Source organism: Myotis myotis, unplaced genomic scaffold (genome assembly GCF_014108235.1).
Source record: "Myotis myotis isolate mMyoMyo1 unplaced genomic scaffold, mMyoMyo1.p scaffold_m19_p_50, whole genome shotgun sequence".
In the NCBI taxonomy this organism is placed as follows: Eukaryota; Metazoa; Chordata; class Mammalia; order Chiroptera; family Vespertilionidae; genus Myotis; species Myotis myotis.
In genome coordinates, this window is record NW_023416358.1 from 25,419 (window position 1) to 43,107 (window position 17,689).

Here is a 17,689-nt window from a genome sequence, read left to right on the forward strand (position 1 = left end):
CCTCTTAGCGCTATGGGTTCTGACCAGGGCCACCTCCCTGAGAAAGGTCGTTTCCCCAGGCGGGGATGTTTCCCTGGAGTTAGGGATGAACGGGGCTAGGGAAGGAATAAATCAGTAAAACCCCCTCGTGTTACAGAAATACCGTGTACCACTTATGAGGAACTTGGACTAAGACTGTTGGCAATAGATTTGGGACTTGCTGGGCCCACATCCCGAGGGGTCTGCCCACCAGAGAAAGCACCAAAGCCTATGCCCCTGGAGACCCACCGACACAGGGCAGCCCCAGGGAAGGCCACCAGCAGGGCTGAGAGGACATAACCTTGACTTGGATAATCTCCTTCAGTCACTTCCGTGTAGCTTCACAGTAGAGCAGTCGTAACCTTTGCAATAGAATGGACAGGATTAAAATCCACGGAGCGAGACGGAGATAAGACTTTTGGCAAAGGTCAGATAAGAAACTAGGACATGAAACCAGGAACTGCAGAAGGTCAGGGGAGGACCCCAAACAGATGATGATGTGACTATAGAGGCTTCTAGGGTCAAATGGCATAAATACAGATGTAACAGGGCAATAGAGAGCCTGGCTGTGCTGGTCATCAGAGCGCTGTCTCCGTGTCCTTCATTCTTCGCCGACTCCGTCCACACCTGTGGGAACCCCTGGACCGCCGGGGCTGGACCTGCACCAGGGCCCTGCCATCGCTGGATCTGGGGTCCTGCAGGCCCCCCCCCCCACACACACACACACAAGGCGAGCTCAGCTGGTCAGTGGCCTGGGCTTCCCTCTGCCGGGGCCCCGGGGGTTGAGCAAGTGATCCAGGGATTTGCACAACGTTGGGGCCCTTGTTCCAGCAGGAAGGTCAGGGCAGGACAAGAGCTGGGCGGGGGGTGGGGGGTGGGGGGGCTGCCGGGCCTGGAAGCCTGGACGAGGGAGGGACCGAGGGGAAGGGGGAGGGTCTCTCCTGGGAGCAGAGGGTCCCCGAGGATGGACGGGGTGGGGGTGGGGATGGGGGGGGACTGTGGGGGGTGGGAGTTCAGCTCCCACTTTACTGCCTCCCCCTGGGGCCTGGGGCTGAGTGTCAGGGAGGGAGGGAGGGAGGGGAGGTGGGGGTGGGAGCTGAGTGAAGGGCGAAGAGAGGGGGGAGGGAGGGAGGGGGGGGAGCAGGGCAGGGGATGGAGCTTGACCTGTGTGGGCGGAAAGGAAGCCCAAAGGGGTGGCTGGGCCCCGGAGTCCCCATCAGAGAAGAGTGGCTCCGGGCAGGGGCAGCCTGCAGCTGGGGGGGGGGGGTGCCTGCAGCAGAGGGGAGAGGCCTGCGCCCCCAAACGCCCAGCCTGCTGACGCCCTGAACGTCCCTCCTCCCTCGTCCACCCCGGGGTCTGCCCAGCGCAGGCCGGGTGCTCAGTGGACGGAACAGCGAGTCCCAGAGAGAAGGAGACAGAGGGGGAGGGTGCGGCCCAGTGAGCTGGGACAGGGGACAGGGGAGAGGGGACAGGGGAGCTCCCGGGGGACAGGGGACAGGGGAGCCCCCAGGGGACAGGGGACAGGTGAGAGGGGACAGGGGAGCCCCCGGGGGACAGGGGACAGGTGAGAGGGGACAGGGGAGCTCCCGGGGGACAGGGGACAGGGGAGCCCCTGGGGGACAGGGGACAGGGGAGCCCCCGGGGGACAGGGGACAGGGGAGAGGGGACAGGGGAGCCCCCGGGGGACAGGGGACAGGTGAGAGGGGACAGGGGAGCCCCCGGGGGACAGGGGACAGGGGAGCCCCCGGGGGTGGACGTGCCCGGAAGCGCACTCCCCCTCGGGCGACACACCGGTGGGTCTGGGTCAAGGGCCACTCGGGCCTGAGAGCCGGACACTCGGACACTCGAGGCCGCGCGGCCACTTGGGGATCCGGCCCGGAACCGGCGGGGCCGCGATGATGCAACGCGGAGCTGGGCCGCGTCCTGTTCGCTCCAGGGGGGGGGGGGGGGACACCCAGATGCCAGCGGGAGGCGCGGCCGGCAGCCCCGTCCTGACCGGTGACCTCCTGACCGGTGACCGCGGACCGGACCCGGCGCCACTCGGGACTCCCGCCTGCGCCGCCCTCGGCGCCCGGTCCTCGCGGCCGCGGTCGGGGCTCCGGACGGACGTCCGCCGGTCGGGCTGTGCGGGGGGGCCCTCCCCAGGGCGAGCCGTCCCCACGGGGAACCCCCCCCACCCCGTCCTGGACGCGGGGCTGCGGCTGCGGCCGCCGGTGCACGCGGGCCGGTTCCGGGGGTGACTCCGCCCCCCGCTCCGCCCAGAACCGTCCGGTCCAATCGCCGTCGGGGCCGTGTTTTCGGAAGCGCCGGCCGGACTCCCCGAGTCCCGAGTCCCGGGGGGAGCCGAGCAGAGGCCGCGGACCCGGCGGAGGAGGTGAGGCCCGGGAGGAGCGGGGCCGGGGTGCAGGGCAGGAGGGGAACCGGGGTCCAGGGCAGGAGGGGGACCGGGGTCCAGGGCAGGAGGGGGACCGGGGTCCAGGGCAGGAGGGGGACCGGGGTGCAGGGCGCTGAGCCCGCGGAGGGGGAGGAGGGCGGGGCCCGGGAGGGGGAGGGGGGCGAGGGTCCCCTGCGCTCGGCTGCGGGGCGCCTCCTGCCTCGGGTCGGGGTCGGGGTCGGGATCCGGGTCGGGGTCGGGGTCCGGGTCGGGGTCCGGGTCGGGTCGGGGTCCGGGTCGGGGTCCGGGTCGGGGTCCGGGTCGGGGTCGGGGTCCGGGTCGGGGTCGGGGTCGGGATCCGGGTCGGGATCCGGGTCGGGGTCCGGGTCGGGGTCCGGGTCGGGGTCGGGGTCGGGGTCGGGGTCGGTGTCCGGGTCGGGTCGGGGTCCGGGTCGGGGTCGGGATCCGGGTCGGGTCGGGTCGGGTCGGGCCGGGCGGGAGGACGAGCGGGGACGCGCCGCGCACTCACCTGCGAGCTATTTCCTGACCCGTCACCGCCCGCCCGGCCGGTGGGTCACCGCGAGGCTCACCCGCCCGGGCGGCGCCCCGACCTGCAGGGGGTCCCCGAGCTCAGGGAGGCTCTGACCCCGTGTGGGGGGCTGGGGGGCAGCTCCCCGGTGGACGCCGCGGGGTTCCCCCCCCCCTCCTGAGCGGAAAGGACTGAGCGGCCCAGGAGGCGCCGATCTGGGGACTGACCCCCCCACACCGGCTGCAGGTCCCCCCCTGGTCCCCCCTCTGGGGCCGCGGGGGCCGCTGGGCCCGGGCACAGGCGGAGCTCCTGGGGGGGCAGGGCCCCAGGACGGAGACCCCACAACCCAGACACTCAGCTCCTTCCCGTCCTGGGGGTTGGGGGGACCCAAGGGCGGGGGGCCCTGGACGGGGACACGTGCCACCCACCCAGCGAGAGTGGCCTTGGGCACCTGTCTCCCTGTCTCTCTGCCTGTTTCTGTCTCTGTCTCTCTGGTTTCCTGTCTTTCTTACATCTGTCCGTCTGTCCCTCTGTCCGTCTGTCCGTCTGTCCGTCTCTCCGTCTGTCTTTGTCTCTGTCTGTCTCTCTCCCTTTACACTCTCAACCTCTCAAACCGCCCTGGAGGGAAGTCTGTTTTTTTGTTTTTCCCCCAAAGCCAGTGCCCCAGCACCAGAAGGGCATGGCCGTGCCCCCTCCCCGCCCCCCTCGTCTAACTCCCTGTCCCTCTGTCCGTCCCCAGGTCGCTGGGCTCCCGTGCGATGAGTGGGCAGGTGAGCGCCTCGGGCGCCTTCCGGAGCCTTCCCTGCAGAGCGAACCCGAACGCAGACTGGATGTCGGGGCTGAGCCCGCAGCTGTGGGACGTGCCCCTGCACCACCTGTCCATCCCGGGTGAGGCTGTCCGTCTGTCCGTCTGTTGTTGGGTTTTTTTGTTGTTCATCCTCAGAGGGTGAGGGTGTTTCCCGTTGGTTTTTAGAGAGAGAGGAAGGGAGGGGAGGGATGGAGCCTGCGACCGGAATCGAACTCGAGACCCGTGGGTGTCCAGGCCTATGCTCTAACCACTGAGCCACTGGCCAGAGTGATCACATTATTGTTTTTATTTTAAATATGTTTTTATTGATTTCAGAGAGGAAGGGAGAGGGAGAGAAACATCAGTGATGAGAGAGAATCATGGACCGGTTGCCTCCTGCACGCCCCCCACTGGGGATCGAGCCTGCAACCCAGGCCTGTGTCCTGACCGGGAATCGAACCCGGGACCCTTCAGTCCGCAGGGTTCTATCCACCGAGCCATACCGGCCGGGGCGAAGACCAGCTTTCTTAAACCATTCACATTCGTCTTCTCTCTGCCCTGGAGACCAGGCGTCTGAGATCAGGGGTCCCAGGGCCGAGCTCCCTCTGGAGGGGGGGTCCCCCTGCCTCTCATTGCCTGGGGTTCCTGGCGTCCCCGAGCTGGTGGCCGCCTCTGCCTCCATCCGTCTCCACGTGGCTGCTCCTCTGTGTCTGCGTCTCCTCATCCGTCTCTGACAAGGGCCCTGTCCCTGGAGGGGGGGCGCCCTGACCCAGGACGGCCTCGTCCCCAACCCTTCACTCCATCCCGTCTGCAAAGGCCCTGTTCCCATGCAGGTCCCCCCAGCAGGCTCTGGGAGGACGTGAACTCTGGGCCTCGGTCCGCCCGGCTGTGGGTGTCCGTGGGTCAGCTGTCAGCCCCGTGGGCAGCTCCAAGCTCCCGGGCGGGACTCACAGGCCCGTCCGGTTCGATTCCAGGCAGCCACGACACAATGACCTATAGCCTGAGCAAGAGGTCGCCCGTCTCCCGCTCCGAGTCGCGGCTGCTGCAGCTGCTCGCCAAGCTCCTGCCCTGCATCCTGCAGCCCGTGGTGCTCAAGTGGTCGGTCACCCAGGTAAGAGGCCTCCGTCCGTCTGTCCGTCCGTCCGTCCAGGGGGGCTGGTTCCCGCGTCTCCCCACCCGGCCGACGCCCTACTCTCCAGGGAAACATAGCTGAGCCCTGGCCGGTTTAGCTCAGTGGAGAGAGCGTTGGCCTGTGGACTGAAGGGTCCCGGGTTCGATTCTTGTCAAGGGCAGGTACCTTGGTGCGTGCAGGACGCAGCCAGTTCATGTGTCTCTCACATCGACGTCTCCTTCTCAGTCTGTCCCCTCCCTCCTTCCACTCTCTCTCCAATCCTCGGGTGACGGGTGAGGATTAACAAAAAAATAACAGAAAAATCACAGAAAACATAGCTCTGGCCGACCCAGAACCCTCCCCACAGGGCAGGGGACCAAGGCCATGGGTTCTTGTAGAATCTGCTCCAGCCGGAACGGAGCCGCCGCTCAGGCTACAGCTGCAGGTGTCTGACCCCCTGCACCTGGGCGGGGACTGGGGGTGCCCGGGTCCCCCAAGGCGTCACGCAGGCCCCCGCTTCCCAGAGGTGCACATGCGTGTGAGCTGGAGTCAGGCCTTCCTCCCGGGGTCGCCTCCCGCAGGACACACTGGGAACGTGGACCGGCCACAGCCTTGCTCGAGGGACCCACGCGCGTGGAAAGGAGAGGGCCCCTTACCCGCTTCCTCTAGTAAATGCTCAGAGAGGGACGGAGGGGGCGTCTCCCCCACAGTTTTCGGCAGAGACCCTCCGGTCCACCCTTTATTTTGGGGGGCTGCCTCCCTCCGTGCAGCCCCGCCCCGTAGACAAACTGCAGAATTTAGGGCCACTGAGCGTGGGGAGCAGGGATGGAACCTGCAACCCAGGCACGTGCCCTCGAGCAGGAACCGAACTCGAGACCCTTGGGTGCCCAGGCGGATGCTCTAACCACAGAGCACGGCTGGCCGGGGGGGGGGGGGGTCACATTATTATTTAAAATATGGAAATACATAGCCCGGCCGGACTGGCTCAGTGGTTGAACGTTGACCCATGAACCAGGAGGTCAGGGTTCGATTCCCGGTCAGGGCACCTGCCTGGTTGTGGGCTCCATCCCCAGTGGGGGGCGTGCAAGAGGCAGGAGATCCGTGATTCTCTCTCATCATGGATGTTTCTCTCCCTTCCTTCCTCTTAGAAATCAATAAAAATAGCCCTGACCGGTGTGGCTCAGTGGATAGCGCGTCAGCCTGCGGACTGAAGGTTCCCGGGTTTGATTCCGGTCAAGGGCATGATATTTAATTGATTTTTTACAGAGAGGAAGGGAGAGGGACAGAGCGTTAGAAACATGATGAGAGAGAAACATCGATCAGCTGCCTCCTGCACGCCCCCCACTGGGGATGTGCCCACAACCAAGGTCCATGCCCTCGACCGGAATCGAACCCGGGACCCTTCAGTCCGCAGGCCGGCGCTCTATCCACTGAGCCACACCGGTCAGGGCGAATTTCAGTATTTTTACTTCCTATGTTTTCCTTTGCTGGCAATTCAGATGCCTTAGTCGCTCAGGGCGGCGCAGGCTGTGGGTGGGGACCCCCGCCCCCCCAAGACCCTCCCCCAAGCCTCCAGCTTTCTTTCTGCTCCCCGGTGACCCGCCTCATTTTGTTTGGGGCTCCCCCCTAGACTTTGGGGCTCCCGCCCTAGACTTTCCATGGGTTGCCAGGCAACCAGCACCCGCCCCTCCGCCAGTGCTCCGCCCAACTCACCCTCCGGGCGCCCAGGTGCGGGGGCGGGGGCAGGTCGGGGATCCACATTCCTGACGCCGTTAGGGCGCAGACGGAGCTGGGAACAGCCCCCCCCCCCCAGCTCCCGGGGTGCAGGGGTGGGCGCGGGTGTGGGGGGGCTGACAAGGCCGGGGCTGCAGGGAACCGGGTTCCCACACGTGGAGGCGCCGGGAAGCGCAGTGGCTCCAGATGCGCGACCTGCGAGGTGATGCGTCTGTGACTGAGTTTCCTGCGAAATTCCCGCCGTCACACGTCACGCCGTCACGCCGTCACGCCGTCACAGGCGGGGGCTCAGCCCAGAATATTCGCAGGAAGACGCCCCCGAAAGGGCGGGCGCAGCTGGAATCTTGTCCCAAACACCCGGTGATCACATTCTTTTTCTCTTTAAAATGTGTTTTTACTGATTTCGGGGGGAGGGGGGGGAGAGGGAGAAACACCCAGGATGAGAGAGGATCACGGCTCCGCGCCCCCCCCCCCCCCGCTCGCCCCCGACCGGCTGGGAAGGAGCCCCCACCCGGTGCCCTGACGGGAATCGAACCCTGACCTCCTGGTTCCCAGGTGGAAGCGGAACCACTGAGCCACCCCAGCCGGTTCCCGTTTCAGGTTCAGGGTTCGGGGTCCTATTCGCTCCTTTTCCTGAGGCCCCTGTGGGTGGAGAGCGAGCCCCGCTGTTCCCCACTTCCTGTCTGTGTGTGAACCCCCGCGTGGCTGCTCTGGGGGGGGGGCGGGGGGGGGATGGCACCCCCTCTCTTGCTCCTGTCGCCTCGGTGTGGCTCCCGCTGTCACCCTCGGGAGGACCAGCCCTTTCTCTTCTCCGGGTCCCTGTGCCTTTCCTGCAGCTCCTGGGGGAGGGGGGGGGCAGTGACCTTCCTGGGCACCTCTGACCCTGAGGGGTGCCCTGGGCCCCCCTGGACAGCTGCCGCCCAGGGCAGGGCGGGGGGGGGGGTCCTTCCAGTGAGGCCTGGGGAGGGGGGCCCTGAAGGGATGCCGGGACCCGGGGGATGGGCCTGACCCCAGGGGGGCCGCGGCTGCACCGGCCAGAGTGGGGGTCCCGAGCCTGGGGCCCCCGTGCTGGGACCGACATCGGGTGGCACAGCCCCGGGGACCCCGAGGAGGGAGGCCGCGAGGGGCCCAGAGGGGGGCCGCCTGCCGTCCAGGCCCCGACGCCACCTCCGCCCGCAGGTGCTGGACGTCACGGAGCAGCTGGACGCCGGCGTCCGGTACCTGGACCTGCGGGTCGCACACATGCCCGAGGGCTCCGCCCAGAACCTGCACTTCGTCCACATGCTGTACACGACGCTGCTGGTGGAGGTGGGTGTGGGGGGGCTGCTGGTGGAGGGGGGGCCCTGCTGGTGGAGGGGGGTGTGGGGGGGCCCTGCTGGTGGAGGGGTGTGTGGGGGGGCCCTGCTGGTGGAGGTGGGTGTGGGGGGCCCTGCTGGTGGAGGGGGGTGTGGGGGGCCCTGCTGGTGGAGGGGTGTGTGGGGGGCCCTGCTGGTGGAGGTGGATGTGGGGGGACCCTGCTGGTGGAGGTGGATGTGGGGGCCCTGCTGCTGGATGTGGGGGCCCTGCTGCTGGAGGCGCGGGTGCGTGGCCAGAGCAGCCGGCGAGGCAGTGGCCCATGGCCTTTCCCGGGGCTGTGCTGCCCTCTGGTGGTGGGCGGAGGGCGTGCCCGGCCACCGGTGTTTCTGAGGCCGCACCGCCTCCTTCCTCGGGCTCCTGGGGACTTGGGGGGGGTGGGGGGGCGGGGGGCTGCCCGGGGTTTGCACACGTGGGTCCCTGGCTGTGTCCTGCCTGCAGCGCGGACGTTTTCCGTCCCTTCTCCTCTCAGCTGCCAGACGGCTCCTTAGGTCAGACCGGGACGGGCCTCGTCGGCTCCACAGCCGCCCTCGGTCCCTTGAGCCCCCACTGCAGCCTCGGGGCTTGGAGGGGCCCCCCTGGACCGCCCCCTGCAGGTCACCTGCTGGCTCTCCGTGCTCCCTGGGGCTCCCAGGGCTGCTGTTTGCACATATAGTGTCTCTGTCTGGAGGGGACACATGCACATATATGCACACACTTACACACACATATACTTGGGCACACTGCACACACATGGATGCACGCATACGTGGGTGCACTACACACACACAAGATTGCACCACACACGTGCATATATACACATGGGCGCGCTGCACACTCATGCACTCACTCCCATGCACACTCATGCACACTCATGCACTCACTCCCATGCACACTCATGCACACTCATGCACTCACTCCCATGCACACTCATGCACACTCATGCACTCACTCCCATGCACACCCATGCACACTCATGCACTCACTCCCATGCACACCCATGCACACTCATGCACACTCATGCACACTCATGCACACTCATGCACTCACTCCCATGCACACTCATGCACTGTGCGCACACACACACACTTCTCCCCAGACAATGGCTCGTTGGCCCAGCTCTCTCCCCGGGCAGCTGGGTCCCGCGGGGGCTCGCTCAGGACTTGACCCCTTTGCCCAGTGAGCGTGGTTGGGGCGCCCCTTCGATGACGACAGGCGGCCCCATCTCCTGGGCTGCGTCTGACGGGGCCTCCCCCCCGCCCCCCCCCCCCCAGGACACGCTGACGGAGATCTCCGAGTGGCTGGAGCGCCACCCCCGCGAGGTGGTCGTGCTGGCCTGCAGGAACTTCGAGGACCTGAGCGAGGACCTGCACGAGTACCTGGTCTCCTGCATCAAGAACATCTTCGGGGACATGCTGTGTCCCCGCGGGGTGAGTCGGGCAGCCCCCCACGGCTCCTGGCGGGGGGGGGGGGGGGGCGCGGCCCGGGCTCCTCTGCCCGCGGGTTCCCCGAACGTGGGGCCGAGAGGATCCTGGTGCCGGCAGCCCACTAACACGGCTTCTGGCTGCTTCTCTCTTTTTCTAAAAGTTACTATTTGTGTTGATGTCAGAGAGGAAGGGACAGGGAGAGAGAAGCATCCACGAGGAGAGAGAATCGTGGACGGGCTGCCTCCCGCACGCCCCCGACTGGGGATGGAGCCCACAACCAGGCATGTCCTGTGGGGTCAGGGCACCCAGGGGCCCCACTGACCTTCACCTCCTCTGGGCAGACCCTCCACATACAGCCCCGCCCGAGGCTGGGGGTCAGGGCTTTGACCTGTGAACTTTAGGGGCACAGGTCAGCCCTAGCCCCACCTGCAGTTTAGTGAAGCAGGTGAGTTGGCCGTGGCCGGTGTGGCTCAGTGGATAGCGCGTCGGCCTGCAGACCAAAGGGTCCCGGGTTCGATTCCGGTCAAGGGCACGGACCTCGGTTGCGGGCTCCTCTCGGGCCGGGCCCTGGTCGGGGCGCATGCAGGAGGCAGCCCATCGAGGTGTTTCTCTCACATCGTTTCTCTGCGTCTCCCTCTCCCTCCCTCTCTCTCTGAAATCCACGGGGAAATCGGGGAGAATTAGCAGCAAGAAGAGCAGGTGACTCTGCACGGGCCGGTGCGGCCAGGGCGAGCCCTCCGTCCCCAGGGAGCCGAGGGGTTACATCCACGACTTCATGTCTGTGCACGTCAGCCCTTGTGTTTGGCGTTTGTCCAGGTGCATCCTCTGGGGCCCCCGAAAGCCGGTCCCGGCAGGTTTGGCTGGAGCAGCGATGAGGGTGCTGCCGGGGGACACCCAGCCACTGGGCACCCGAGAGGCACCTGGGGGAGAGGCTGCCCTGTGTGTGTGTGTGGGAGGCGGGGATGGATGAGGAGGTGGGGGGTAAGCAGGCGGGGGGGGGGTGAGCCAGGTGGGGGGTGAGCAGGCCGGGGGGTGAGGGGGCGGGGGGTGGGGGGGTGAGGGGGCGGGGGTGTGAGCGGGTGAGCGGGTGGGGGGGTGAGGGGCTGGTGAGCGGGTGAGGAGGTCGGGGGATGAGGAGGTGGGCGCGTCCACGGAAGAGGGACGCCGTCCGGCCCTTCATGGGCAACACAGCTCCTGGTGCCCCTCTGGTCCGACTGCTGACCGGTGGTCAGTCCTCGATGACGGGAAGCGCATGTCGTGTCCCTGTGATGATCGGGACACAGGCCCCACGCCATCGCTGCCCCCCTGGGCCCCGGTGCCCCCCCAACTCTGTCCCCACCCCCCTTCCCGCAGGAGGTGCCGACGCTGCGGCAGCTGTGGGCGCGGGGGCAGCAGGTCCTGCTCTCCTACGAGGAGGACGGGGTCGTGTCCCGGCACCCGGAGCTCTGGCCGGGGATCCCCTACTGGTGGGGCAACCAGGTGTCGGCCAAGAAGCTGATCCGCTACCTGGAGCGCATGAAGGGCTGCGGCCGCCCAGGTGGGTGCGCGTCCGGGAGGCGGGCGCCGTGGGCCGGACGGGAGCGGGACTGAGAGCTGCCTGTGGTGCGTGTGCATCGGTGACCGAACATGTGTGCACACGCGTGTCTCTGCGTGTGGATACGAATAAGCACCACACATCATACATGTACACACATGTGTGCGTGCACACGGGTGCACACGGGCACACGGGTATACACGGGCACACACGGGCACATGGGCACTCACGTGTACGGGCACACACGTGCCCAGGGTGGCTCCGGTGGACACTGAGCGCCCCCCTGCCCCTGCCCTGCCCTGCAGACGGGCTGTTCGTGGCGGGCATCAACCTCACGGAGAACCTGGAGTACGTCCTGGCGCACCCGGCCGCGTCCCTGAAGAACATGACGCTGCCCAGCCTGCCCCGGCTCAGCGCCTGGGTCCGCGAGCAGCGCCCGGGGCCCGGCCGGCGCTGCACCAACATCATCGCGGGCGACTTCGTGGGCACCGGCTCCTTCGTCAGCGACGTCATCCGGCTCAACGACAAGCTGCTGGCCTGCTGACCGGCCTCCGCGGGCGACGCCGGGGCCGGCCTTCAGCGCCCTGGGCCGCGGCGTCCTGGCCACACACGGGCGAGGAGATGGGTGGCAGGGCCCTCGCCTCCTGGGAACCCCCTGGCGGCCTCAGTGCTTCTGGGTGAATCCAGTGACTTCGAGGATTGGAGGTGGCTGTGGGGTCGCCTCCCCACGGGCAGCGTTCCCGTGAATCGTGGGGTTCAGCTCAGAGGTGACCCCTCACCGGGGGCTGCTGGACGGCTCCGTAGCATCACATGGGCTGGACGGGACCGAGCGCGATGGGATCTACTGAGCAAACCCTTCGTCAAAAAGCCGGGAGCCTGGCCGGTGAGCGCAGTGGTTAGAGCACCGGCCGGGTATCCAAGGGCCTCGGGTGCGATTTCCGGTCAAGGTCCTGGGCTGCCGGCTTGATCCCCGGGCCCGGCTGTGCGGGAGGCACCCCTGCATCGATGTGTCTGTGTCACACCCACGTTTCTCTCTCTCCCCTCCCTCCGTCCGTCCGTCCGTCCGTCCGTCCGTCTGTCCGTCCCTCCCTCTAAATAAATCAGCGGGGAAGTGTCCTCACGGGAGGGTCAACCCCCCAAAATGTAAACAAACAAATAAACAAACAAAAACAAGGACTGTTTCCAATTCCAGTGAAATCAGGGCCCGTCCCCTTCTCCCCCCTCCCCTCCCCGTCCCCCCATCTTGGCCACAGGCTTCCCGGGGCGGCTGCTGTGACTTGTTTCTGGCTGTGAAGGTCGAAGGAACTTCAGGAATCGGGGAGTCTCGTAGGATGAACGGGAGTGGTTCTGAGCACAGGCCCAGCCCCCGCTTTCCCCCCCCCCCCCCCCCCCCCCCCCCCGTTCCCAGCGGCCTCCTGAGCGCTTCCCCACGCAGGTGCACACAGGGGTGGGCGGCCCCTCAGGGGTGGCCGCCGGCTGGGGCTGCCTCATCGCCGTCCCGTCTGCTCAGGCTGCTCTCTCACGCGGCCACGCAGGCCCTCCGGGTCCCCCTGCCCCGGGACACGCAGACACACGGGATCTCCGGGTCCCCCTGCCCCGGGACACGCAGACACACGGGATCTCCGGGTCCCCCTGCCCCGGGACACGCAGACACACGGGATCTCCGGGTCCCCCTGCCCCGGGACACGCGGACACACGGGCCCTCCGGGTCCCCCTGCCCCAGGACACGCGGACACACAGGGTTAGAGGTCCCCCTGCCCCGGGACACGCGGACACACAGGCCCTCCGGGTCCCCCTGCCCTGGGACACACGGACACGCAGGCCCTCCGGGTCCCCCTGCCCCAGGACACGCGGACACGCAGGCCCCTGGAGCTGGTGTGGACCCACGGGGCGCCCGCCTCTCAGGTGCAGTCACGGCAGCCCTGCCCGCGGGGTGCCCGCTGCCCCCGGGGTCCCTCGAAGCCTCGAGCTCAGAGGCCCCGGAGGAGCGTGTCCCGTCGGGGCCGACGGACAGGCGGGTGCCCTGCAGCCAGGACGGGCTCACCCCCAGGAGGGAGGTCCTGCCCCCCTGGAGCCGGGCGGGCAGCCTGAGCGCCCCCTCCCCCGCGTGGACCGGGTGGCACAGCCACGACCACGACCCGCTCCCCACACGGCCTGCAGGGCGGCTGGCCCAGCTCCCAGGCGGCTGGGTGAGGCCGTGTCCCCCGTGGGCGGCTCTTCGGCGCCCCTGTCCGGCTCCTGGGACCCCGCGTGTGTGGCTGTGCGGCCGCTGACACAGGCCCACGGCCGGCAGCTCTCAGCAGCTCGGAGCACCTTCAGCTCTGGAGTCAGGAGTGGGTCCCCGGGCCTGGGGGGCCAGTGTCCTGGGGGCCAGTGACCTGAGGGAGTGACCTGGGGGACAGTGTCCTGGGGGGCCAGTGTCCTGGGGGGCAGTGTCCTGGGGGCCAGTGTCCTGGGGGGCAGTGTCCTGGGGGGCCAGTGACCTGGGGGGAGTGTTCTGGGGGTACAGTGTCCTGGGGGGCAGTGTCCTGGGGGGGACAGTGTCCTGGGGGGCAGTGTCCTGGGGGGACAGTGTCCTGGGGGCAGTGTCCTGGGGGTACAGTGTCCTGGGGGGCAGTGTCCTGGGGAGCAGTGTCCTGGGGGGGACAGTGTCCTGGGGGGCAGTGTCCTGGGGGGCCAGTGACCTGGGGGGAGTGTTCTGGGGGTACAGTGTCCTGGGGGGCAGTGTCCTGGGGGGGACAGTGTCCTGGGGGGCAGTGTCCTGGGGGTACAGTGTCCTGGAGGGCAGTGTCCTGGGGGGGACAGTGTCCTGGGGGGCAGTGTCCTGGGGGGGACAGTGTCCTGGGGGGCAGTGTCCTGGGGGGGGTCAGTGTCCTGGGGAGCAGTGTCCTGGGGGGGCAGTGTCCTGGGGGGGACAGTGTCCTGGGGGGCAGTGTCCTGGGGGGGACAGTGTCCTGGGGGGGACAGTGTCCTGGGGGTACAGTGTCCTGGGGGACAGTGTCCTGGGGGACAGTGACCTGGGGGGGACAGTGTCCTGGGTGGCCAGTGACCTGGGGGGGACAGTGACCTGGGGGTACAGTGACCTGGGGGGGGGCCAGTGACCTGGGGGTACAGTGACCTGGGGGGCAGTGTCCTGGGGGACAGTGACCTGGGGGTACAGTGTCCTGGGGGGCCAGTGACCTGGGGGGCCAGTGACCTGGGGGACAGTGACCTGGGGGGGCAGTGACTTGGGGGGCCAGTGACCTGGGGGACAGTGACCTGGGGGGGCAGTGACCTGGGGGTACAGTGACCTGGGGGGCAGTGTCCTGGGGGACAGTGACCTGGGGGTACAGTGTCCTGGGGGACAGTGACCTGGGGGGCCAGTGACCTGGGGGGCCAGTGACCTGGGGGACAGTGACCTGGGGGGCTGTGACCTGGGGGTACAGTGACCTGGGGGGGCCAGTGACCTGGGGGGGCCAGTGACCTGGGGGGGACAGTGACCTGGGGGGCCAGTGACCTGGGGGTACAGTGTCCTGGGGGACAGTGACCTGGGGGACAGTGACCTGGGGGGGCAGTGTCCTGGGGGGCCAGTGTCCTGGGGGGGCCAGTGACCTGGGGGTACAGTGACCTGGGGGGGACAGTGACCTGGGGGGGACAGTGTCCTGGGGGGGACAGTGTCCTGGGGGGCAGTGTCCTGGGGGGGACAGTGTTCTGGGGGGGACAGTGTCCTGGGGGTACAGTGTCCTGGAGGGCAGTGTCCTGGGGGGGCAGTGTCCTGGGGGGGCCAGTGACCTGGGGGGGACAGTGACCTTGGGGGGGACAGTGACCTTGGGCGTACAGTGTCCTGGGGGGGACAGTGTCCTGGGGGACAGTGTCCTGGGGGGACAGTGACCTTGGGGGTACAGTGACCTGGGGGGACAGTGACCTGGGGGGGACAGTGACCTGGGGGGGCAGTGTCCTGGAGGGACAGTGACCTGGGGGGTACAGTGTCCTGCGTGTACAGTGACCTGGGGGTACAGTGTCCTGGGGGGACAGTGACCTGGGGGGGCAGTGACCTGGGGGGGACAGTGACCTGGGGGGGCCAGTGACCTGGGGGGGACAGTGACCTGGGGGGACAGTGACCTGGGGGGCCAGTGACCTGGGGGGGACAGTGTCCTGGGGGGACAGTGTCCTGGGGGGGACAGTGACCTGGGGGGACAGTGACCTGGGGGGTACAGTGACCTGGGGGGGCAGTGTCCTGGGGGGACAGTGACCTGGGGGGTACAGTGTCCTGCGTGTACAGTGACCTGGGGGTACAGTGTCCTGGGGGGACAGTGACCTGGGGGAGCAGTGACCTGGGGGGGACAGTGACCTGGGGGGGCCAGTGACCTGGGGGGGACTGTGTCCTGGGGGGACAGTGTCCTGGGGGGGACAGTGACCTGGGGGGACAGTATCCTAGGGGACAGTGACCTGGGGGGGACAGTGACCTGGGGGGACAGTATCCTGGGGGACAGTGACCTGGGGGTACAGTGACCTGGGGGGGCAGTGTCCTGGGGGGGACAGTGTCCTGGGGGGGCAGTGACCTGGGGGTACAGTGACCTGGGGGGACAGTGTCCTGGGGGGGCAGTGTCCTGGGGGGGACAGTGACCTGGGGGTACAGTGACCTGGGGGGACAGTATCCTGGGGGACAGTGACCTGGGGGGGACAGTGACCTTGGGGGTACAGTGACCTGGGGGGCAGTGTCCTGGGGGGGACAGTGACCTGGGGGACAGTGTCCTGCGTGTACAGTGACCTGGGGGGGACAGTGCCCTGGGGGGACAGTGACCTGGGGGGGACAGTGTCCTGGGGGGGACAGTGTCCTGCGTGTACAGTGACCTGGGGGGACAGTGACCTGGGGGGACAGTGTCCTGGGGGGGACAGTGTCCTGGGGGGGACAGTGTCCTGGGGGGCAGTGACCTGGGGGGGCCAGTGTCCTGGGGGGGACAGTGTCCTGGGGGGCAGTGACCTGGGGGGCCAGTGTCCTGGGGGGGACAGTGACCTGGGGGGACAGTGACCTGGGGGGGACAGTGTCCTGGGGGGGACAGTGTCCTGCGTGTACAGTGACCTGGGGGGACAGTGACCTGGGGGGACAGTGTCCTGGGGGGGACAGTGTCCTGGGGGGGACAGTGTCCTGGGGGGCAGTGACCTGGGGGGGCCAGTGACCTGGGGGGGGCCAGTGTCCTGGGGGGGACAGTGTCCTGGGGGGGCAGTGACCTGGGGGGGGACAGTGACCTGGGGGGGCCAGTGATCTGGGGGGACAGTGACCTGGGGGGACAGTGTCCTGGGGGGACAGTGACCTGGGGGGTACAGTGTCCTGTGTGTACAGTGACCTGGGGGTACAGTGTCCTGGGGGGACAGTGACCTGGGGGGTACAGTGTCCTGGGGGGACAGTGACCTGGGGGGGCAGTGACCTGGGGGGGACAGTGACCTGGGGGGCAGTGACCTGGGCGGACAGTGACCTGGGGGGACAGTGACCTGGCGGCCCCTCCTGCGTCTGCTCAGCCAGCACCGCGGAGCTCGGCTATGACTCAGCTTCTGCTCCGTCCTCACGTCCTGTCCGCCCCTGACCTGCAGCCGCCCTGCATTCCGTCCCCCTGATGACACTGGGGCACCGGGGAAGGCAGTCACCCCGTCTCAGGCCTGACCTGGGTCACACCTGTGGGTCCCTTTGCCATTCAGGTGACATCACAGGTGATGCGGGTTGGGAGGTGGACGTCTCTGGGGACACTGTTCTGCCACATGGGATTGGGGTGTCCGCGTCTTGGGGGACAGTGTTGTCTGTCACATGGGGTTGGGGTGTGGGCATTTGGGGGACATTGTTCTGCCACATGGGATTGGGGTGTCCGCGTCTTGGGGGACAGTGTTGTCTGTCACATGGGGTTGGGGTGTGGGCATTTGGGGGACATTGTTCTGCCACATGGGATTGGGGTGTCCGCGTCTTGGGGGACAGTGTTGTCTGTCACATGGAGTTGGGGTGTGGGCATTTGGGGGACACTGTTCTGCCACATGGGATTGGGGTGTCTGCGTCTTGGGGGACAGTGTTGTCTGTCACATGGGATTGGGGTGTGGGTGTCCTGGGGGACACTGCTCTCTCACATGGGGATTGGGGTGTGGGCATTTGGGGGACACTGTTCTGCCACATGGGTTGGGGTGTGGGCGTCCTGGGGGCACTGCTCCGTCGGCCACACCTCCCCAAGGTGAGTTTCCAGGCGGCTGAGCTCCCCGCCAGGTGTGGGCGGCAGGTGTGGGCGGGAACAGGTTTGGGGTGTCGTGAGGGCCTGTCGGCTGCGTCACGGCGTCTCACGGAACAAGAACCGCGCCCCGCCCCGCGTGGGGAGGCTCACCCGGCCTCCTGAAGGTCAGGGAGACCAGGGTTCCCCTGATTTCTGTGGGAAACGCGCACCCGCCCGAATTCTAAACCGACTCGGAGACAGAAGTGAGGCTGAAACGAGACTTTTTCTGCCTCCTCGAGAGCAGGAGCCCGAGAGCGGGTGTCCGGTCGGATGGCAAGGGAGCTGCCATCGCAGGCTGCTGATCGGGGGGCGGGGGGTGGGGGGTGGAGTGTGGGGTGGGGGTGCGAGCCCCTCCCGGGTCCTCGGGGCCGAGCGCCTGGGCCGCCTGTTCCCCCGCAGCAGCCTCCTCTCCGCCCCCCACTCGGCCACAGACACGGCGAGGCCTTTTCCAGTTGCCTCCCCTCCCGTCTGGCTGGGGGGCGGGGGGCGGGGGGACACCCATAACCGTTTCCGGGAAAAGCTGACGATGCTGGAGGTGGGTCCGGGCCCTTTCCTACACCCCAGGGAGCGGGTGCTCGGGGTTGGCTCAAGGACCAGCCGGAAACGGGGGGCA

General features: G+C 67.7%; 1 protein-coding gene across 2 annotated transcripts; it reads left to right on the plus strand.

Annotated features, from left to right (window-relative positions):
- The first annotated feature begins 1,564 nt into the window (after window positions 1–1,564).
- PLCXD1 (phosphatidylinositol specific phospholipase C X domain containing 1) lies at window positions 1,565–12,019 on the plus strand. 2 transcript variants are annotated; one of them, XM_036311157.1, is made up of 8 exons: window positions 1,565–1,582; window positions 2,281–2,392; window positions 3,661–3,809; window positions 4,683–4,819; window positions 7,733–7,861; window positions 9,160–9,315; window positions 10,666–10,849; window positions 11,152–12,019. In XM_036311157.1, exons 3-8 carry the CDS (start codon window positions 3,680–3,682, stop codon window positions 11,388–11,390), a joined length of 975 nt encoding a protein of 324 aa, XP_036167050.1. In that variant the 5' UTR covers window positions 1,565–1,582; window positions 2,281–2,392; window positions 3,661–3,679; the 3' UTR covers window positions 11,391–12,019. The 2 variants fall into 2 exon arrangements, with proteins under 2 accessions (XP_036167050.1, XP_036167051.1); XM_036311158.1 differs by lacking the exons at window positions 1,565–1,582; window positions 2,281–2,392; window positions 3,661–3,809 and adding an exon at window positions 6,691–6,913 and having other exon boundaries at window positions 4,684–4,819.
- The last annotated feature ends 5,670 nt before the right edge of the window (window positions 12,020–17,689 follow it).

What these genes read in the sequence shown, in the direction of transcription:
- PLCXD1 (XM_036311157.1), top strand. Translation starts at nt 3,680, where the DNA reads ATGAGTGGGCAGGTGAGCGCCTCGGGCGCCTTCCGGAGCCTTCCCTGC. An exon ending in TCAAGTGGTCGGTCACCCAG is followed by an intron (nt 4,820 to 7,732) that starts GTAAGAGGCCTC and finishes CTCCGCCCGCAG; the next exon opens with GTGCTGGACGTCACGGAGCA. An exon ending in ACATGCTGTGTCCCCGCGGG is followed by an intron (nt 9,316 to 10,665) that starts GTGAGTCGGGCA and finishes CCCTTCCCGCAG; the next exon opens with GAGGTGCCGACGCTGCGGCA.